The 24874-nt window shown below is 36.8% G+C and overlaps 1 protein-coding gene across 5 annotated transcripts in view; it reads left to right on the forward strand.

The window, feature by feature from the left end:
* LOC112241422 (multiple C2 and transmembrane domain-containing protein 2) overlaps nt 1–23898 on the forward strand; it is a 71600-nt gene extending 47702 nt beyond the window's left edge. For 4 of the 5 annotated variants that reach the window (XM_042314482.1, XM_042314484.1, XM_042314485.1 and 1 more), the window contains 2 exons: nt 5772–5813; nt 22945–23897. In XM_042314482.1, coding sequence (XP_042170416.1) covers nt 5772–5813; nt 22945–23058 — 156 coding nt within the window. In that variant the 3' untranslated portion in view covers nt 23059–23897. Of the gene's footprint in view, nt 1–5771; nt 5814–22944 lie in introns of all 5 variants that reach the window. The other variant, XM_042314483.1, reaches the window with a different exon arrangement.
* Nucleotides 23899–24874: the final 976 nt, after the last annotated feature.

Below are 24874 nucleotides of genomic sequence, written 5' to 3' on the forward strand. Positions count from 1 at the left end.
CCACTATCTCCTAGATTCTACAACTACTACCACTATCTCCTAGATTCTACAACTACTACCACTATCTCCTAGATTCTACAACTACTACCACTATCTCCTAGATTCTACAACTACTACCACTATCTCCTAGATTCTAGAACTACTACCACTATCTCCTAGATTCTAGAACTATTACCACTATCTCCTAGATTCTAGAACTACTACCACCATCTCCTAGATTCTAGAACTACTACCACCATCTCCTAGATTCTAGAACTACTACCACTATCTACTAGATTCTACAACTATTACCACTATCTCCTAGATTCTAGAACTACTACCACTATCTCCTAGATTCTACAACTACTACCACTATCTCCTAGATTCTACAACTATTACCACTATCCCCTAGATTCTACAACTGCTACCACTATCCCCTAGATTCTACAACTACCACTATCTCCTAGATTCTACAACTACCACTATCTCCTAGACTAGAATCTACCACTATCTCCTAGATTCTACAAGATTCTAGAACTACTACCACTATCTCCTAGATTCTACAACTATTACCACGATCCCTAGATTCTACAACTAATACCACTATCCCCTAGATTCTACAACTATTACCACTATCTCCTAGATTCTAGAACTACTACCACTATCTCCTAGATTCTAGAACTATTACCACTATCTCCTAGATTCTACAACTACTACCACTATCTCCTAGATTCTACAACTACTACCACTATCTCCTAGATTCTACAACTATTACCACTATCCCTAGATTCTACAACTATTACCACTATCTCCTAGATTCTACAACTATTACCACTATCTCCTAGATTCTACAACTATTACCACTATCTCCTAGATTCTACAACTATTACCACTATCTTCTAGATTCTACAACTACCACTATCTCCTAGATTCTACAACTACCACTATCTCCTAGATTCTACAACTACCACTATCTCCTAGATTCTACAACTATTACCACTATCCCCTAGATTCTACAACTATTACCACTATTCCCTAGATTCTACAACTATTACCACTATCATCCTAGATTCTAGAATCTAGATTCTACAACTATTACCACTATCTCCTAGATTCTAGAACTATTACATCTCCTAGATTCTACAACTATACCACTATCCCTAGATTCTACAACTACTACCACTATCCCCTAGATTCTACAACTACTACCACTATCTCCTAGATTCTACAACTATTACCACTATCTCCTAGATTCTACAACTATTACCACTATCTCCTAGATTCTACAACTATTACCACTATCTCCTAGATTCTAGAATCATTACCACCATCTCCTAGATTCTACAACTGCTACCACTATCCCTAGATTCTACAACTACTACCACTATCTCCTAGATTCTACAACTACTACCACTATCTCCTAGATTCTACAACTATTACCACAATCCCCTAGATTCTACAACTATTACCACCATCCCCTAGATTCTACAACTATTACCAATATCCCTAGATTCTACAACTACCACTATCTCCTAGATTCTAGAACTATTACCACTATCTCCTAGATTCTAGAACTACTACCACCATCTCCTAGATTCTAGAACTACTACCACCATCTCCTAGATTCTAGAACTACTACCACTATCTACTAGATTCTACAACTATTACCACTATCTACTAGATTCTAGAACTGCTACCACTATCCCCTAGATTTGACAACTACCACTATTTCCTAGATTCTACAACTACCACTATCTCCTAGATTCTACAACTACCACTATCTCCTAGATTCTACAACTACCACTATCTCCTAGATTCTACAACTATTACCACCATCTCCTAGATTCTAGAACTACTACCACTATCTCCTAGATTCTAGAACTACTACCACGATCTCCTAGATTCTAGAACTACTACCACTATCTCCTAGATTCTACAACTATTACCACGATCCCTAGATTCTACAACTATTACCACTATCTCCTAGATTCTACAACTATTACCACTATCCCTAGATTCTACAACTATTACCACTATCTCCTAGAATTACAACTACAACTATCTCCTACCACTATCTCCTAGATTCTACAACTACTACCACTATCTCCTAGATTCTACAACTACTACCACTATCTCCTAGATTCTACAACTATTACCACTATCCCCTAGATTCTACAACTATTACCACTATCCCTAGATTCTACAACTATTACCACTATCTCCTAGATTCTACAACTACTACCACTATCTCCTAGATTCTACAACTACTACCACTATCTCCTAGATTCTACAACTACTACCACTATCTCCTAGATTCTACAACTACTACCACTATCTCCTAGATTCTAGAACTACTACCACTATCTCCTAGATTCTAGAACTACTACCACTATCTCCTAGATTCTACAACTACTACCACTATCTCCTAGATTCTAGATTCTAGAACTACTACCACTATCTCCTAGATTCTACAATCTCCTAGATTCTACAACTACCACTATCTCCTAGATTCTACAACTACTACCACTATCTCCTAGATTCTACAACTACCACTATCTCCTAGATTCTACAACTATTACCACTATCTCCATTCTACATCTACCACTATCTCCTAGATTCTACAACTATTACCACTATCTCCTAGATTCTACAACTATCTCCTAGATTCTAGAACCACTATCTCCCTAGATTCTACAACTATTACCACTATCCCTAGATTCTACAACTACCACTATCTCCTAGATTCTACAACTACTACCACTATCTCCTAGATTCTACAACTACTACCACTATCTCCTAGATTCTACAACTACTACCACTATCTCCTAGATTCTAGAACTACTACCACTATCTCCTAGATTCTAGAACTATTACCACTATCTCCTAGATTCTAGAACTACTACCACCATCTCCTAGATTCTAGAACTACTACCACCATCTCCTAGATTCTAGAACTACTACCACCATCTCCTAGATTCTACAACTATTACCACTATCTCCTAGATTCTAGAACTACTACCACTATCTCCTAGATTCTACAACTACTACCACTATCTCCTAGATTCTACAACTATTACCACTATCCCCTAGATTCTGACAACTACCACTATCTCCTACTACCACTACTACCACTATCCCCTAGATTCTACAGCTACCACTATCTCCTAGATTCTACAACTACCACTATCTCCTAGATTCTACAACTACCACTATCTCCTAGATTCTACAACTATTACCACTATCTCCTAGATTCTACAACTATTACCACTATCTCCTAGATTCTACAACTATTACCACTACCTCCTAGATTCTAGAACTACTACCACGATCTCCTAGATTCTAGAACTATTACCACTATCTCCTAGATTCTACAACTACTACCACTATCTCCTAGATTCTACAACTACTACCACTATCTCCTAGATTCTACAACTATTACCACTATCTCCTAGATTCTACAACTATTACCACTATCTCCTAGATTCTACAACTACTACCACTATCTCCTAGATTCTACAACTATTACCACTATCTCCTAGATTCTACAACTACTACCACTATCTCCTAGATTCTACAACTACTACCACTATCTCCTAGATTCTACAACTACCACTATCTCCTAGATTCTACAACTACCACTATCTCCTAGATTCTACAACTATTACCACTATCTCCTAGATTCTACAACTATTACCACGATCTCCTAGATTCTACAACTATTACCACTATCATCCTAGATTTCTAGAATCATTACCACCATCTCCTAGATTCTACAACTGCTACCACTATCCCCTAGATTCTACAACTACTACCACTATCCCCTAGATTCTACAACTACTACCACTATCTCCTAGATTCTACAACTACCACTATCTCCTAGATTCTACAACTATTACCACTATCTCCTAGATTCTACAACTATTACCACTATCTCCTAGATTCTAGAATCATTACCACCATCTCCTAGATTCTACAACTGCTACCACTATCCCCTAGATTCTACAACTACTACCACTATCTCCTAGATTCTACAACTACTACCACTATCTCCTAGATTCTACAACTATTACCACAATCCCCTAGATTCTACAACTATTACCACGATCCCCTAGATTCTACAACTATTACCAATATCCCCTAGATTCTACAGCTACCACTATCTCCTAGATTCTAGAACTATTACCACTATCTCCTAGATTCTAGAACTACTACCACCATCTCCTAGATTCTAGAACTACTACCACCATCTCCTAGATTCTAGAACTACTACCACTATCTACTAGATTCTACAACTATTACCACTATCTACTAGATTCTAGAACTGCTACCACTATCCCCTAGATTTGACAACTACCACTATTTCCTAGATTCTACAACTACCACTATCTCCTAGATTTACAACAACTACCACTATCTCCTAGATTCTACAACTACCACTATCTATTCCAACTATTACCACCATCTCCTAGATTCTAGAACTACTACCACTATCTCCTAGATTCTAGAACTACTACCAATCTCCTAGATTCTAGAACTACTACCACTATCTCCTAGATTCTACAACTATTACCACTATCCCCTAGATTCTACAACTATTACCACTATCTCCTAGATTCTACAACTATTACCACTATCCCTAGATTCTACAACTATTACCACTATCTCCTAAATTCTACAACTATTACCACTATCTCCTAGATTCTACAACTACTACCACTATCTCCTAGATTCTACAACTACTACCACTATCTCCTAGATTCTACAACTACTACCAGATCCCCTAGATTCTACAACTATTACCACTATCCCCTAGATTCTACAACTATTACCACTATCTCCTAGATTCTACAACTACTACCAACTACTACCACTATCTCCTAGATTCTACAACTACTACCTATCTCACTTCCTAGATTCTACTAACTACTACCACTATCTCCTAGATTCTACAACTACTACCACTATCTCCTAGATTCTACAACTACTACCACTATCTCCTAGATTCTAGAACTACTACCACTATCTCCTAGATTCTACCAACTACTACCACTATCTCCTAGATTCTAGAACTACCACTATCCCCTAGATTCGACAACTACCACTATCTCCTAGATTCTACAACTACCACTATCTCCTAGATTCTACAACTACCACAATCTCCTAGATTCTACAACTACCACAATCTCCTAGATTCTACAACTATTACCACTATCTCCTAGATTCTACAACTATTACCACTATCTCCTAGATTCTACAACTATTACCACTATCTCCTAGATCTATTACCACTATCTCCTAGATTCTACAACTACTACCACTATCTCCTAGATTCTACAACTATTACCACTATCTCCTAGATTCTACAACTACTACCACTATCCCCTAGATTCTAGAACTGCTACCACTATCTCCTAGATTCTACAGCTACCACTATCTCCTAGATTCTAGAACTACTACCACTATCTCCTAGATTCTAGAACTATTACCACGATCCCCTAGATTCTACAACTATTACCACTATCCCCTAGATTCTACAAATATTACCACTATCCCCTAGATTCTACAACTACTACCAAAGCCCTCAGCATGATCATGTGTTAGTCAGTGCAGAGGATCAGTCATGTGAGGTCATCTGTTCGCATCCTGACACACTACATGGACCTACTACTACTGTACACCAACCAGTGGAGGCTGCTGAGGGGAGGACAGCTCATAATAATGCCTGGATTAATGTAGTGAACCACAGGTCTGGACATTTCCTATCCTTCACTTTACTAATCTTTTCTTTCTAGGATAATATGGACTTGGGCGATGAAGACGATGAAGATGAAAAGGTAGCATAGTTTCCCATTATGTTTCATAATGACTCATAATACCTGGTTTCTACATAGTAATGACTGATAATGCTGTGGTTCTACATCGCAATGACTGATAATACTGAGTTTCTACATAGCAATGACTGATAATGCTGGGGTTCTACATGGTAATGTCGGATAATGCAGAGTTTCTGCATAGTAATGACTGATAATGCAGAGTTTCTACATAGTAATGGCTAATAATGCTGGGTTTCTACATAGTAATGATTCATAATACCTGGTTTCTACATAGTATTTTTAGTTGTTAATGACTGATAATGCTGGGTTTCTACATAGTAATGATTCATAATACCTGGTTTCTACATAGTATTTTTAGTTGTTAATGACTGATAATGCTGAGTTTCTACATAGAGGATCTGTCTGACTGTAGAAGCTCTGTCTGTCTGACTGTAGAGGATCTGTCTGTCTGACTGTGGAGGATCTGTCTGTCTGACTGGAGAGGATCTGTCTGACTGGAGAGGATCTGTCTGTCTGACCGTAGAGGATCTGTCTTGACTGTAGATGATCTGTCTGTCTGACTGTAGAGGATCTGTCTGTCTGACTGTAGAGGATTGTCTGTCTGACTGTAGAGGATCTGTCTGACTGTAGAGGTTCTGTCTGACTGTAGAGGATCTGTCTGACTGTAGAGGATCTGTCTGACTGTAGAGGATCTGTCTGTCTGACTGTAGAGGATCTGTCTGTCTGACTGTAGAGGATCTGTCTGTCTGACTGTAGAGGATCTGTCTTTCTGACTGTAGAGGTTATGTCTGACTGTGAAGGTTCTGTCTGACTGTGGAGGTTCTGTCTGTCTGACTGTAGAGGTTCTGTCTGACTGTAGACGTTCTGTCTGACTGTAGACGTTCTGTCTGACTGTAGAGGTTCTGTCTGACTGTGGAGGTTCTGTCTGTCTGACTGTAGAGGTTCTGTCTGTCTGACTGTAGAGGTTCTGTCTGACTGTGGAGGTTCTGTCTGTCTGACTGTGGAGGTTCTGTCTGTCTGACTGTAGAGGTTCTGTCTGTCTGACTGTAGAGGTTCTGTCTGTCTGACTGTAGAGGTTTTGTCTGACTGTAGAGGTTCTGTCTGTCTGACTGTAGAGGTTCTGTCTGTCTGACTATAGAGGTTCTGTCTGTCTGACTATAGACGTTCTGTCTGTCAGACATGTAGAACTGACTGGTCCTTTAATGTATCTAAAGACATGTAGAACTGACTGGTCCTTTAATGTATCTAAAGACGAAGAACTGACTGGTCCTTTAATGTATCTAAAGACATGTAGAACTGACTGGTCCTTTAATGTTGGAGGAACTAAAGACATGTAGAACTGACTGGTCCTTTAATGTTGGAGGAACTAAAGACGTAGAACTGACTGGTCCTTTAATGTATCTCAAGACATGTAGAACTGATTGGTCCTTTAATGTTGGAGGAATCTGAAGACCTGACTGGTCCTTTAATGTATCTAAAGACGAAGAACTGACTGGTCCTTTAATGTATCTAAAGACATGTAGAACTGACTGGTCCTTTAATGTATCTAAAGACATGTAGAACTGACTGGTCCTTTAATGTTGGAGGAATCTAAAGACGTAGAACTGACTGGTCCTTTAATGTTGGAGGAACTAAAGACGTAGAACTGACTGGTCCTTTAATGTATCTAAAGACATGTAGAACTGACTGGTCCTTTAATGTATCTAAAGACATGTAGAACTGACTGGTCCTTTAATGTATCTAAAGACATGTAGAACTGACTGGTCCTTTAATGTATCTAAAGACATGTAGAACTGACTGGTCCTTTAATGTATCTAAAGACATGTAGAACTGACTGGTCCTTTAATGTATCTAAAGACATGTAGAACTGACTGGTCCTTTAATGTATCTAAAGACATGTAGAACTGACTGGTCCTTTAATGTTGGAGGAATCTAAAGACGTAGAACTGACTGGTCCTTTAATGTTTGAGGAACTAAAGATGTAGAACTGACTGGTCCTTTAATGTATCTAAAGACATGTAGAACTGACTGGTCCTTTAATGTATCTAAAGACGAAGAACTGACTGGTCCTTTAATGTATCTAAAGACTTTAATGTATCTAAAGACATGTAGAACTGACTGGTCCTTTAATGTATCTAAAGACATGTAGAACTGACTGGTCCTTTAATGTATCTAAAGACATGTAGAACTGACTGGTCCTTTAATGTATCTAAAGACATGTAGAACTGACTGGTCCTTTAATGTATCTAAAGACATGTAGAACTGACTGGTCCTTTAATGTATCTAAAGACATGTAGAACTGGCTGGTCCTTTAATGTTGGAGGAATCTAAAGACATAGAACTGACTGGTCCTTTAATGTATCTAAAGACGTAGAACTGACTGGTCCTTTAATGTATCTAAAGACACGTAGAACTGACTGGTCCTTTAATGTATCTAAAGACATGTAGAACTGACTGGTCCTTTAATGTATCTAAAGACATGTAGAACTGACTGGTCCTTTAATGACTGACTGGTCCTTTAAGACATGTAGAACTGACTGGTCCTTTAATGTATCTAAAGACATGTAGAACTGACTGGTCCTTTAATGTATCTAAAGACATGTAGAACTGACTGGTCCTTTAATGTATCTAAAGACATGTAGAACTGACTGGTCCTTTAATGTATCTAAAGACATGTAGAACTGACTGGTCCTTTAATGTATCTAAAGACATGTAGAACTGACTGGTCCTTTAATGTATCTAAAGACATGTAGAACTGACTGGCCCTTTAATGTATCTAAAGACATGTAGAACTGACTGGTCCTTTAATGTATCTAAAGACATGTAGAACTGACTGGTCCTTTAATGTATCTAAAGACATGTAGAACTGACTGGTCCTTTAATGTATCTAAAGACATGTAGAACTGACTGGTCCTTTAATGTATCTAAAGACATGTAGAACTGACTGGTCCTTTAATGTATCTAAAGACATGTAGAACTGACTGGTCCTTTAATGTATCTAAAGACATGTAGAACTGACTGGTCCTTTAATGTATCTAAAGACATGTAGAACTGACTGGTCCTTTAATGTATCTAAAGACATGTAGAACTGACTGGTCCTTTAATGTATCTAAAGACATGTAGAACTGACTGGTCCTTTAATGTATCTAAAGACATGTAGAACTGACTGGTCCTTTAATGTATCTAAAGACATGTAGAACTGACTGGTCCTTTAATGTATCTAAAGACATGTAGAACTGACTGGTCCTTTAATGTATCTAAAGACATGTAGAACTGACTGGTCCTTTAATGTATCTAAAGACATGTAGAACTGACTGGTCCTTTAATGTATCTAAAGACATGTAGAACTGACTGGTCCTTTAATGTATCTAAAGACATGTAGAACTGACTGGTCTTTAATGTATTAAAGAATGTATCTAAAGACATGTAGAACTGACTGGTCCTTTAATGTATCTAAAGACATGTAGAACTGACTGGTCCTTTAATGTATCTAAAGACATAGAACTGACTGGTCCTTTAATGTATCTAAAGACATGTAGAACTGACTGGTCCTTTAATGTATCTAAAGACATGTAGAACTGACTGGTCCTTTAATGTATCTAAAGACTAAAGACTTTAATGTATCTAGAACTGACTGGTCCTTTAATGTATCTAAAGACATGTAGAACTGACTGGTCCTTTAATGTATCTAAAGACATGTAGAACTGACTGGTCCTTTAATGTATCTAAAGACATGTAGAACTGACTGGTCCTTTAATGTATCTAAAGACATGTAGAACTGACTGGTCCTTTAATGTATCTAAAGACATGTAGAACTGACTGGTCCTTTAATGTATCTAAAGACATGTAGAACTGACTGGTCCTTTAATGTATCTAAAGACATGTAGAACTGACTGGTCCTTTAATGTATCTAAAGACATGTAGAACTGACTGGTCCTTTAATGTATCTAAAGACATGTAGAACTGACTGGTCCTTTAATGTATCTAAAGACATGTAGAACTGACTGGTCCTTTAATGTATCTAAAGACATGTAGAACTGACTGGTCCTTTAATGTATCTAAAGACATGTAGAACTGACTGGTCCTTTAATGTATCTAAAGACATGTAGAACTGACTGGTCCTTTAATGTATCTAAAGACATGTAGAACTGACTGGTCCTTTAATGTATCTAAAGACATGTAGAACTGACTGGTCCTTTAATGTATCTAAAGACATGTAGAACTGACTGGTCCTTTAATGTATCTAAAGACATGTAGAACTGACTGGTCCTTTAATGTATCTAAAGACATGTAGAACTGACTGGTCCTTTAATGTATCTAAAGACATGTAGAACTGACTGGTCCTTTAATGTATCTAAAGACATGTAGAACTGACTGGTCCTTTAATGTATCTAAAGACATAGAACTGACTGGTCCTTTAATGTATCTAAAGACATGTAGAACTGACTGGTCCTTTAATGTATCTAAAGACATGTAGAACTGACTGGTCCTTTAATGTATCTAAAGACATGTAGAACTGACTGGTCCTTTAATGACATGTATCTAAAGACATGTAGAACTGACTGGTCCTTTAATGTAGAACTGACTGGTCCTTTAATGTATCTAAAGACGTAGAACTGACTGGTCCTTTAATGTATCTAAAGACATGTAGAACTGACTGGTCCTTTAATGTATCTAAAAAGACATGTAGAACTGACTGGTCCTTTAATGTATCTAAAGACATGTAGAACTGACTGGTCCTTTAATGTATCTAAAGACATGTAGAACTGACTGGTCCTTTAATGTATCTAAAGACATGTAGAACTGACTGGTCCTTTAATGTATCTAAAGACATGTAGAACTGACTGGTCCTTTAATGTATCTAAAGACATGTAGAACTGACTGGTCCTTTAATGTATCTAAAGACATGTAGAACTGACTGGTCCTTTAATGTATCTAAAGACGTAGAACTGACTGGTCCTTTAATGTATCTAAAGACATGTAGAACTGACTGGTCCTTTAATGTATCTAAAGACATGTAGAACTGACTGGTCCTTTAATGTATCTAAAGACATGTAGAACTGACTGGTCCTTTAATGTATCTAAAGACATCTGTAGAACTGACTGGTCCTTTAATGTATCTAAAGACATGTAGAACTGACTGGTCCTTTAATGTATCTAAAGACATGTAGAACTGACTGGTCCTTTAATGTATCTAAAGACATGAACTGAGTCCTTTAAACTGACTGGTCCTTTAATGTATCTAAAGACATGTAGAACTGACTGGTCCTTTAATGTATCTAAAGACATGTAGAACTGACTGGTCCTTTAATGTATCTAAAGACATGTAGAACTGACTGGTCCTTTAATGTATCTAAAGACATGTAGAACTGACTGGTCCTTTAATGTATCTAAAGACTGGTCCTTTAATGTATCTGTAGAACTGACTGGTCCTTTAATGTATCTAAAGACATGTAGAACTGACTGGTCCTTTAATGTATCTAAAGACATGTAGAACTGACTGGTCCTTTAATGTATCTAAAGACATGTAGAACTGACTGGTCCTTTAATGTATCTAAAGACATGTAGAACTGACTGGTCCTTTAATGTATCTAAAGACATGTAGAACTGACTGGTCCTTTAATGTATCTAAAGACATGTAGAACTGACTGGTCCTTTAATGTATCTAAAGACATGTAGAACTGACTGGTCCTTTAATGTATCTAAAGACATGTAGAACTGACTGGTCCTTTAATGTATCTAAAGACATGTAGAACTGACTGGTCCTTTAATGTATCTAAAGACATGTAGAACTGACTGGTCCTTTAATGTATCTAAAGACATGTAGAACTGACTGGTCCTTTAATGTATCTAAAGACATGTAGAAACTTTAATGACTGGTCCTTTAATGTATCTAAAGACATGTAGAACTGACTGGTCCTTTAATGTATCTAAAGACATGTAGAACTGACTGGTCCTTTAATGTATCTAAAGACATGTAGAACTGACTGGTCCTTTAATGTATCTAAAGACATGTAGAACTGACTGGTCCTTTAATGTATCTAAAGACATGTAGAACTGACTGGTCCTTTAATGTATCTAAAGACATGTAGAACTGACTGGTCCTTTAATGTATCTAAAGACATGTAGAACTGACTGGTCCTTTAATGTATCTAAAGACATGTAGAACTGACTGGTCCTTTAATGTATCTAAAGACATGTAGAACTGACTGGTCCTTTAATGTATCTAAAGACATGTAGAACTGACTGGTCCTTTAATGTATCTAAAGACATGTAGAACTGACTGGTCCTTTAATGTATCTAAAGACATGTAGAACTGACTGGTCCTTTAATGTATCTAAAGACATGTAGAACTGACTGGTCCTTTAATGTATCTAAAGACATGTAGAACTGACTGGTCCTTTAATGTATCTAAAGACGTAGAACTGACTGGTCCTTTAATGTATCTAAAGACATGTAGAACTGACTGGTCCTTTAATGTATCTAAAGACATGTAGAACTGACTGGTCCTTTAATGTATCTAAAGACATGTAGAACTGACTGGTCCTTTAATGTATCTAAAGACATGTAGAACTGACTGGTCCTTTAATGTATCTAAAGACATGTAGAACTGACTGGTCCTTTAATGTATCTAAAGACATGTAGAACTGACTGGTCCTTTAATGTATCTAAAGACATGTAGAACTGACTGGTCCTTTAATGTATCTAAAGACATGTAGAACTGACTGGTCCTTTAATGTATCTCTAAAGACATGTAAAGACAGAACTGACTGGTCCTTTAATGTATCTAAAGACATGTAGAACTGACTGGTCCTTTAATGTATCTCTAAAGACATGTAGAACTGACTGGTCCTTTAATGTATCTAAAGACATGTAGAACTGACTGGTCCTTTAATGTATCTAAAGACATGTAGAACTGACTGGTCCTTTAATGTATCTAAACTGACTGGTCCTTTAATGTATCTAAAGACATGTAGTAGAACTGACTGGTCCTTTAATGTATCTAAAGACATGTAGAACTGACTGGTCCTTTAATGTATCTAAAGACATGTAGAACTGACTGGTCCTTTAATGTATCTAAAGACATGTAGAACTGACTGGTCCTTTAATGTATCTAAAGACATGTAGAACTGACTGGTCCTTTAATGTATCTAAAGACATGTAGAACTGACTGGTCCTTTAATGTATCTAAAGACATGTAGAACTGACTGGTCCTTTAATGTATCTAAAGACATGTAGAACTGACTGGTCCTTTAATGTATCTAAAGACATGTAGAACTGACTGGTCCTTTAATGTATCTAAAGACATGTAGAACTGACTGGTCCTTTAATGTATCTAAAGACATGTAGAACTGACTGGTCCTTTAATGTATCTAAAGACATGTAGAACTGACTGGTCCTTTAATGTATCTAAAGACATGTAGAACTGACGGTCCTTTAATGTATCTAAAGACATGTAGAACTGACTGGTCCTTTAATGTATCTAAAGACATGTAGAACTGACTGGTCCTTTAATGTATCTAAAGACATCTGTAGAACTGACTGGTCCTTTAATGTATCTAAAGACATGTAGAACTGACTGGTCCTTTAATGTATCTAAAAAGACATGTAGTATCTAAAACTGACTGGTCCTTTAATGTATCTAAAGACATGTAGAACTGACTGGTCCTTTAATGTATCTAAAGACATGTAGAACTGACTGGTCCTTTAATGTATCTAAAGACATCTGTAGAACTGACTGGTCCTTTAATGTATCTAAAGACATGTAGAACTGACTGGTCCTTTAATGTATCTAAAGACATGTAGAACTGACTGGTCCTTTAATGTATCTAAAGACATGTAGAACTGACTGGTCCTTTAATGTATCTAAAGACATGTAGAACTGACTGGTCCTTTAATGTATCTAAAGACATGTAGAACTGACTGGTCCTTTAATGTATCTAAAGACATGTAGAACTGACTGGTCCTTTAATGTATCTAAAGACATGTAGAACTGACTTTAATGGTCCTTTAATGTATCTAAAGACATGTAGAACTGACTGGTCCTTTAATGTATCTAAAGACATGTAGAACTGACTGGTCCTTTAATGTATCTAAAGACTAAAGACATGTATCTAGAACTGACTGGTCCTTTAATGTATCTAAAGACATGTAGAACTGACTGGTCCTTTAATGTATCTAAAGACTAAAGACATGTATCTAAAGACATGAACTGACTGGTCCTTTAATGTATCTAAAGACATGTAGAACTGACTGGTCCTTTAATGTATCCTAAAGACATGTAGAACTGACTGGTCCTTTAATGTATCTAAAGACATGTAGAACTGACTGGTCCTTTAATGTATCTAAAGACATGTAGAACTGACTGGTCCTTTAATGTATCTAAAGACATGTAGAACTGACTGGTCCTTTAATGTATCTAAAGACATGTAGAACTGACTGGTCCTTTAATGTATCTAAAGACATGTAGAACTGACTGGTCCTTTAATGTATCTAAAGACATGTAGAACTGACTGGTCCTTTAATGTATCTAAAGACATGTAGAACTGACTGGTCCTTTAATGTATCTAAAGACATGTAGAACTGACTGGTCCTTTAATGTATCTAAAGACATGTAGAACTGACTGGTCCTTTAATGTATCTAAAGACATGTAGAACTGACTGGTCCTTTAATGTATCTAAAGACATGTAGAACTGACTGGTCCTTTAATGTATCTAAAGACATGTAGAACTGACTGGTCCTTTAATGTATCTAAAGACATGTAGAAAGACATGACATGTAGAACTGACTGGTCCTTTAATGTATCTAAAGACATGTAGAACTGACTGGTCCTTTAATGTATCTAAAGACATGTAGAACTGACTGGTCCTTTAATGTATCTAAAGACGTAGAACTGACTGGTCCTTTAATGTATCTAAAGACGAAGAACTGACTGGTCCTTTAATGTATCTAAAGACATGTAGAACTGACTGGTCCTTTAATGTATCTAAAGACATGTAGAACTGACTGGTCCTTTAATGTATCTAAAGACATGTAGAACTGACTGGTCCTTTAATGTATCTAAAGACGTAGAACTGACTGGTCCTTTAATGTATCTAAAGACATGTAGAACTGACTGGTCCTTTAATGTATCTAAAGACATGTAGAACTGACTGGTCCTTTAATGTATCTAAAGACATGTAGAACTGACTGGTCCTTTAATGTATCTAAAGACATGTAGAACTGACTGGTCCTTTAATGTATCTAAAGACATGTAGAACTGACTGGTCCTTTAATGTATCTAAAGACATGTAGAACTGACTGGTCCTTTAATGTATCTAAAGACATGTAGAACTGACTGGTCCTTTAATGTATCTAAAGACATGTAGAACTGACTGGTCCTTTAATGTATCTAAAGACATGTAGAACTGACTGGTCCTTTAATGTATCTAAAGACATGTAGAACTGACTGGTCCTTTAATGTATCTAAAGACATGTAGAACTGACTGGTCCTTTAATGTATCTAAAGACATGTAGAACTGACTGGTCCTTTAATGTATCTAAAGACATGTAGAACTGACTGGTCCTTTAATGTATCTAAAGACATGTAGAACTGACTGGTCCTTTAATGTATCTAAAGACATGTAGAACTGACTGGTCCTTTAATGTATCTAAAGACATGTAGAACTGACTGGTCCTTTAAATGTATCTAAAGACATGTAGAACTGACTGGTCCTTTAATGTATCTAAAGACATGTAGAACTGACTGGTCCTTTAATGTATCTAAAGACATGTAGAACTGACTGGTCCTTTAATGTATCTAAAGACATGTAGAACTGACTGGTCCTTTAATGTATCTAAAGACATGTAGAACTGACTGGTCCTTTAATGTATCTAAAGACATGTAGAACTGACTGGTCCTTTAATGTATCTAAAGACATGTAGAACTGACTGGTCCTTTAATGTATCTAAAGACATGTAGAACTGACTGGTCCTTTAATGTATCTAAAGACATGTAGAACTGACTGGTCCTTTAATGTATCTAAAGACATGTAGAACTGACTGGTCCTTTAATGTATCTAAAGACATGTAGAACTGACTGGTCCTTTAATGTATCTAAAGACATGTAGAACTGACTGGTCCTTTAATGTATCTAAAGACATGTAGAACTGACTGGTCCTTTAATGTATCTAAAGACATGTAGAACTGACTGGTCCTTTAATGTATCTAAAGACATGTAGAACTGACTGGTCCTTTAATGTATCTAAAGACATGTAGAACTGACTGGTCCTTTAATGTATCTAAAGACATGTAGAACTGACTGGTCCTTTAATGTATCTAAAGACATGTAGAACTGACTGGTCCTTTAATGTATCTAAAGACGTAGAACTGACTGGTCCTTTAATTTAATGTGACTGGTCCTAAAGACATGTAGAACTGACTGGTCCTTTAATGTATCTAAAGACATGTAGAACTGACTGGTCCTTTAATGTATCTAAAGACATGTAGAACTGACTGGTCCTTTAATGTATCTAAAGACATGTAGAACTGACTGGTCCTTTAATGTATCTAAAGACATGTAAAGAACTGACTGGTCCTTTAATGTATCTAAAGACATGTAGAACTGACTGGTCCTTTAATGTATCTAAAGACATGTAGAACTGACTGGTCCTTTAATGTATCTAAAGACATGTAGAACTGACTGGTCCTTTAATGTATCTAAAGACATGTAGAACTGACTGGTCCTTTAATGTATCTAAAGACATGTAGAACTGACTGGTCCTTTAATGTATCTAAAGACATGTAGAACTGACTGGTCCTTTAATGTGATCTTTAAAGACATGTAGAACTGACTGGTCCTTTAATGTATCTAAAGACATGTAGAACTGACTGGTCCTTTAATGTATCTAAAGACATGTAGAACTGACTGGTCCTTTAATGTATCTAAAGACATGTAGAACTGACTGGTCCTTTAATGTATCTAAAGACATGTAGAACTGACTGGTCCTTTAATGTATCTAAAGACATGTAGAACTGACTGGTCCTTTAATGTATCTAAAGACATGTAGAACTGACTGGTCCTTTAATGTATCTAAAGACATGTAGAACTGACTGGTCCTTTAATGTATCTAAAGACATGTAGAACTGACTGGTCCTTTAATGTATCTAAAGACATGTAGAACTGACTGGTCCTTTAATGTATCTAAAGACATGTAGAACTGACTGGTCCTTTAATGTATCTAAAGACATGTAGAACTGACTGGTCCTTTAATGTATCTAAAGACATGTAGAACTGACTGGTCCTTTAATGTATCTAAAGACATGTAGAACTGACTGGTCCTTTAATGTATCTAAAGACATGTAGAACTGACTGGTCCTTTAATGTATCTAAAGACATGTAGAACTGACTGGTCCTTTAATGTATCTAAAGACATGTAGAACTGACTGGTCCTTTAATGTATCTAAAGACATGTAGAACTGACTGGTCCTTTAATGTATCTAAAGACATGTAGAACTGACTGGTCCTTTAATGTATCTAAAGACATGTAGAACTGACTGGTCCTTTAATGTATCTAAAGACATGTAGAACTGACTGGTCCTTTAATGTATCTAAAGACTAAACTGACTGGTCCTTTAATCTAAAGACATGTAGAACTGACTGGTCCTTTAATGTATCTAAAGACATGTAGAACTGACTGGTCCTTTAATGTATCTAAAGACATGTAGAACTGACTGGTCCTTTAATGTATCTAAAGACATGTAGAACTGACTGGTCCTTTAATGTATCTAAAGACATGTAGAACTGACTGGTCCTTTAATGTATCTAAAGACATGTAGAACTGACTGGTCCTTTAATGTATCTAAAGACATGTAGAACTGACTGGTCCTTTAATGTATCTAAAGACATGTAGAACTGACTGGTCCTTTAATGTATCTAAAGACATGTAGAACTGACTGGTCCTTTAATGTATCTAAAGACATGTAGAACTGACTGGTCCTTTAATGTATCTAAAGACATGTAGAACTGACTGGTCCTTTAAATCTGACTGGTCCTTTAATGTATCTAAAGACATGTAGAACTGACTGGTCCTTTAATGTATCTAAAGACATGTAGAACTGACTGGTCCTTTAATGTATCTAAAGACATGTAGAACTGACTGGTCCTTTAATGTATCTAAAGACATGTAGAACTGACTGGTCCTTTAATGTATCTAAAGACATGTAGAAGAATCTAAAGACTGGTCCTTTAATGTATCTAAAGACATGTAGAACTGACTGGTCCTTTAATGTATCTAAAGACATGTAGAACTGACTGGTCCTTTAATGTATCTAAAGACATGTAGAACTGACTGGTCCTTTAATGTATCTAAAGACATGTGAACTGACTATCTAAAGGTAGAACCTTTAATGTATCTAAAGACATGTAGAACTGACTGGTCCTTTAATGTATCTAAAGAAGAACTGACTGGTCCATCTGTAGAACTGACTGGTCCTTTAATGTATCTAAAGACATGTAGAACTGACTGGTCCTTTAATGTATCTAAAGACATGTAGAACTGACTGGTCCTTTAATGTATCTAAAGACATGTAGAACTGACTGGTCCTTTAATGTATCTAAAGACATGTAGAACTGACTGGTCCTTTAATGTATCTAAAGACATGTAGAACTGACTGGTCCTTTAATGTATCTAAAGACATGTAGAACTGACTGGTCCTTTAATGTATCTAAAGACATGTAGAACTGACTGGTCCTTTAATGTATCTAAAGACATGTAGAACTGACTGGTCCTTTAATGTATCTAAAGACATGTAGAACTGACTGGTCCTTTAATGTATCTAAAGACATGTAGAACTGACTGGTCCTTTAATGTATCTAAAGACATGTAGAACTGACTGGTCCTTTAATGTATCTAAAGACATGTAGAACTGACTGGTCCTTTAATGTATCTAAAGACTAGAACTGACTGGTCCTTTAATGTATCTAAAGACATGTAGAACTGACTGGTCCTTTAATGTATCTAAAGACATGTAGAACTGACTGGTCCTTTAATGTATCTAAAGACATGACTGGTCCTTTAAGAACTGACTGGTCCTTTAATGTATCTAAAGACATGTAGAACTGACTGGTCCTTTAATGTATCTAAAGACATGTAGAACTGACTGGTCCTTTAATGTATCTAAAGACATGTAGAACTGACTGGTCCTTTAATGTATCTAAAGACATGTAGAACTGACTGGTCCTTTAATGTATCTAAAGACATGTAGAACTGACTGGTCCTTTAATGTATCTAAAGACATGTAGAACTGACTGGTCCTTTAATGTATCTAAAGACATGTAGAACTGACTGGTCCTTTAATGTATCTAAAGACATGTAGAACTGACTGGTCCTTTAATGTATCTAAAGACATGTAGAACTGACTGGTCCTTTAATGTATCTAAAGACATGTAGAACTGACTGGTCCTTTAATGTATCTAAAGACATGTAGAACTGACTGGTCCTTTAATGTATCTAAAGACATGTAGAACTGACTGGTCCTTTAATGTATCTAAAGACATGTAGAACTGACTGGTCCTTTAATGTATCTAAAGACATGTAGAACTGACTGGTCCTTTAATGTATCTAAAGACATGTAGAACTGACTGGTCCTTTAATGTATCTAAAGACATGTAGAAGACTGGTCCTTTAATGTATCTAAAGACATGTAGAACTGACTGGTCCTTTAATGTATCTAAAGACATGTAGAACTGACTGGTCCTTTAATGTATCTAAAAAGACACTGGTCCTTTAATGTATCTAAAGACATGTAGAACTGGTCCTTTAATGTATCTAAAGACATGTAGAACTGACTGGTCCTTTAATGTATCTAAAGACATGTAGAACTGACTGGTCCTTTAATGTATCTAAAGACATGTAGAACTGACTGGTCCTTTAATGTATCTAAAGACATGTAGAACTGACTGGTCCTTTAATGTATCTAAAGACATGTAGAACTGACTGGTCCTTTAATGTATCTAAAGACATGTAGAAGAACTGACTGGTCCTTTAATGTATCTAAAGACATGTAGAACTGACTGGTCCTTTAATGTATTAATGTATCTAAAGACATGTAGAACTGACTGGTCCTTTAATGTATCTAAAGACATGTAGAACTGACTGGTCCTTTAATGTATCTAAAGACATGTAGAACTGACTGGTCCTTTAATGTATCTAAAGACATGTAGAACTGACTGGTCCTTTAATGTATCTAAAGACATGTAGAACTGACTGGTCCTTTAATGTATCTAAAGACATGTAGAACTGACTGGTCCTTTAATGTATCTAAAGACATGTAGAACTGACTGGTCCTTTAATGTATCTAAAGACATGTAGAACTGACTGGTCCTTTAATGTATCTAAAGACATGTAGAACTGACTGGTCCTTTAATGTATCTAAAGACATGTAGAACTGACTGGTCCTTTAATGTATCTAAAGACATGTAGAACTGACTGGTCCTTTAATGTATCTAAAGACATGTAGAACTGACTGGTCCTTTAATGTATCTAAAGACATGTAGAACTGACTGGTCCTTTAATGTATCTAAAGACATGTAGAACTGACTGGTCCTTTAATGTATCTAAAGACATGTAGAACTGACTGGTCCTTTAATGTATCTAAAGACATGTAGAACTGACTGGTCCTTTAATGTATCTAAAGACATGTAGAACTGACTGGTCCTTTAATGTATCTAAAGACATGTAGAACTGACTGGTCCTTTAATGTATCTAAAGACATGTAGAACTGACTGGTCCTTTAATGTATCTAAAGACATGTAGAACTGACTGGTCCTTTAATGTATCTAAAGACATGTAGAACTGACTGGTCCTTTAATGTATCTAAAGACATGTAGAACTGACTGGTCCTTTAATGTATCTAAAGACATGTAGAACTGACTGGTCCTTTAATGTATCTAAAGACATGTAGAACTGACTGGTCCTTTAATGTATCTAAAGACATGTAGAACTGACTGGTCCTTTAATGTATCTAAAGACATGTAGAACTGACTGGTCCTTTAATGTATCTAAAGACATGTAGAACTGACTGGTCCTTTAATGTATCTAAAGACATGTAGAACTGACTGGTCCTTTAATGTATCTAAAGACATGTAGAACTGACTGGTCCTTTAATGTATCTAAAGACATGTAGAACTGACTGGTCCTTTAATGTATCTAAAGACATGTAGAACTGACTGGTCCTTTAATGTATCTAAAGACATGTAGAACTGACTGGTCCTTTAATGTATCTAAAGACATGTAGAACTGACTGGTCCTTTAATGTATCTAAAGACACTGGTCCTTTAGAACTGACTGGTCCTTTAATGTATCTAAAGACATGTAGAACTGACTGGTCCTTTAATGTATCTAAAGACATGTAGAACTGACTGGTCCTTTAATGTATCTAAAGACATGTAGAACTGACTGGTCCTTTAATGTATCTAAAGACATGTAGAACTGACTGGTCCTTTAATGTATCTAAAGACATGTAGAACTGACTGGTCCTTTAATGTATCTAAAGAAGAACTGACTGGTCCTTTAATGTATCTAAAGACTGACTGGTCCTTTAATGTATCTAAAGACATGTAGAACTGACTGGTCCTTTAATGTATCTAAAGACATGTAGAACTGACTGGTCCTTTAATGTATCTAAAGACATGTAGAACTGACTGGTCCTTTAATGTATCTCTAAAGACTTTAATGTATCTGTAGAACTGACTGGTCCTTTAATGTATCTAAAGACATGTAGAACTGACTGGTCCTTTAATGTATCTAAAGACATGTAGAACTGACTGGTCCTTTAATGTATCTAAAGACATGTAGAACTGACTGGTCCTTTAATGTATAAAGACTAAAGACATGTAGAACTGACTGGTCCTTTAATGTATCTAAAGACATGTAGAACTGACTGGTCCTTTAATGTTTAAAGACATGTATCTTTAATGTACATGTAGAACTGACTGGTCCTTTAATGTATCTAAAGACATGTAGAACTGACTGGTCCTTTAATGTATCTAAAGACATGTAGAACTGACTGGTCCTTTAATGTATCTAAAGACATGTAGAACTGACTGGTCCTTTAATGTATCTAAAGACATGTAGAACTGACTGGTCCTTTAATGTATCTAAAGACATGTAGAACTGACTGGTCCTTTAATGTATCTAAAGACATGTAGAACTGACTGGTCCTTTAATGTATCTAAAGACATGTAGAACTGACTGGTCCTTTAATGTATCTAAAGACATGTAGAACTGACTGGTCCTTTAATGTATCTAAAGACATGTAGAACTGACTGGTCCTTTAATGTATCTAAAGACATGTAGAACTGACTGGTCCTTTAATGTATCTAAAGACATGTAGAACTGACTGGTCCTTTAATGTATCTAAAGACATGTAGAACTGACTGGTCCTTTAATGTATCTAAAGACATGTAGAACTGACTGGTCCTTTAATGTATCTAAAGACATGTAGAACTGACTGGTCCTTTAATGTATCTAAAGACATGTAGAACTGACTGGTCCTTTAATGTATCTAAAGACTAAACTGACTGGTCCTTTAATGTATCTAAAGACATGTAGAACTGACTGGTCCTTTAATGTATCTAAAGACATGTAGAACTGACTGGTCCTTTAATGTATCTAAAGACATGTAGAACTGACTGGTCCTTTAATGTATCTAAAGACGTAGAACTGACTGGTCCTTTAATGTATCTAAAGACATGTAGAACTGACTGGTCCTTTAATGTATCTAAAGACATGTAGAACTGACTGGTCCTTTAATGTATCTAAAGACATGTAGAACTGACTGGTCCTTTAATGTATCTAAAGACATGTAGAACTGACTGGTCCTTTAATGTATCTAAAGACATGTAGAACTGACTGGTCCTTTAATGTATCTAAAGACATGTAGAACTGACTGGTCCTTTAATGTATCTAAAGACGTAGAACTGACTGGTCCTTTAATGTATCTAAAGACACGTAGAACTGACTGGTCCTTTAATGTATCTAAAGACGTAGAACTGACTGGTCCTTTAATGTATCTAAAGACACGTAGAACTGACTGGTCCTTTAATGTATCTAAAGACATGTAGAACTGACTGGTCCTTTAATGTTGTAGGAATCCGAGAAGAGAGGTTTGATGGAAAAAATTCACATGGTTCAAGAGACCGTCATCACTGTCCAAAACCTGTTGGAGGAAATCGCATGCTTCGGGGAGAGAATTAAGAAGTGAGCATTTTAGTCTGAATTAGACATGTGTTTATTTTAATTGTCCATAAATGTTGATTTGACATGGTGTTCTGGTTTTGACATGTGTTTATTTTAATTGTCCATAAATGTTGATTCAATATTTCGTTTATATTTTTTCTATGTTTCTGCCCATATCTCCTCCAACCAAAATGAAGTTGGGCGCAAGTTAGGGAGGCAGGTAGCCTAGCGGTTAGAGCTTTGGGGTGGTAACCCACTAGTTAGGGAGGCAGGTAGCCTAGCGGTTAGAGCTTTGGGGTGGTAACCCACTAGTTAGGGAGGCAGGTAGCCTAGCGGTTAGAGCTTTGGGGTGGTAACCCACTAGTTAGGGAGGCAGGTAGCCTAGCGGTTAGAGCTTTGGGGTGGTAACCCACTAGTTAGGGAGGCAGGTAGCCTAGCGGTTAGAGCTTTGGGGTGGTAACCCACTAGTTAGGGAGGCAGGTAGCCTAGCGGTTAGAGCTTTGGGGTGGTAACCCACTAGTTAGGGAGGCAGGTAGCCTAGCGGTTAGAGCTTTGGGGTGGTAACCCACTAGTTAGGGAGGCAGGTAGCCTAGCGGTTAGCGCTTTGGGGTGGTAACCCAAACCCGAACATCAGAGCCGACAAGGTGAAAAATCTGTCAATATGCCATTGAGCAAGTCACTTAAACCTAATTTGCTCCACTGGTGCTGAACTACTACGGCTGGCCCTTTAAAACAACACATTCCACTGCACCTATCATACTACCATGACTGACCCTGTAAAACAACACATTCCACTGCACCTATTATACTACCATGACTGACCCTGTAAAACAGCACCTATCATACTACCATGACTGACCCTGTAAAACAGCACCTATCATACTACCATGACTGACCCTGTAAAACAACACATTCCACTGCACCTATCATACTACCATGACTGACCCTGTAAAACAACACATTCCACTGCACCTATTATACTACCATGACTGACCCTGTAAAACAGCACCTATCATACTACCATGACTGACCCTGTAAAACAGCACCTATCATACTACCATGACTGACCCTGTAAAACAGCACCTATCATACTACCATGACTGACCCTGTAAAACAACACCTATCATACTACCATGACTGACCCTGTAAAACAGCACCTATCATACTACTATGACTGACCCTGTAAAACAACACCTATCATACTACTATGACTGACCCTGTAAAACAGCACCTATCATACTACTATGACTGACCCTGTAAAACAACACCTATCATACTACTATGACTGACCCTGTAAAACAGCACCTATCATACTACTATGACTGACCCTGTAAAACAACACCTATCATACTACCATGACTGACCCTGTAAAACAGCACCTATCATACTACTATGACTGACCCTGTAAAACAGCACCTATCATACTACTATGACTGACCCTGTAAAACAGCACCTATCATACTACCATGACTGACCCTGTAAAACAGCACCTATCATACTACTATGACTGACCCTGTAAAACAACACCTATCATACTACTATGACTGACCCTGTAAAACAGCACCTATCATACTACTATGACTGACCCTGTAAAACAGCACCTATCATACCACCATGACTGACCCTGTAAAACAACACATTCCACTGCACCTCTCCGCTGTATGTAATTATCTTTGAATATCTTGTAGTCCTCAATATTGTTGTAGTATCCACATATGAATATTTAGTGTTTCTACTCTATATGAATATTTAGTGTTTCTACTCAATATGAATATATATTGTGTTTCTACTCAATATGAATATGTATTGTGTTTCTACTCAATATGTATTGTGTTTCTACT

The sequence above is a fragment of the Oncorhynchus tshawytscha genome, unplaced genomic scaffold (genome assembly GCF_018296145.1).
Source record: "Oncorhynchus tshawytscha isolate Ot180627B unplaced genomic scaffold, Otsh_v2.0 Un_contig_869_pilon_pilon, whole genome shotgun sequence".
Taxonomy (NCBI): domain Eukaryota; kingdom Metazoa; phylum Chordata; class Actinopteri; order Salmoniformes; family Salmonidae; genus Oncorhynchus; species Oncorhynchus tshawytscha.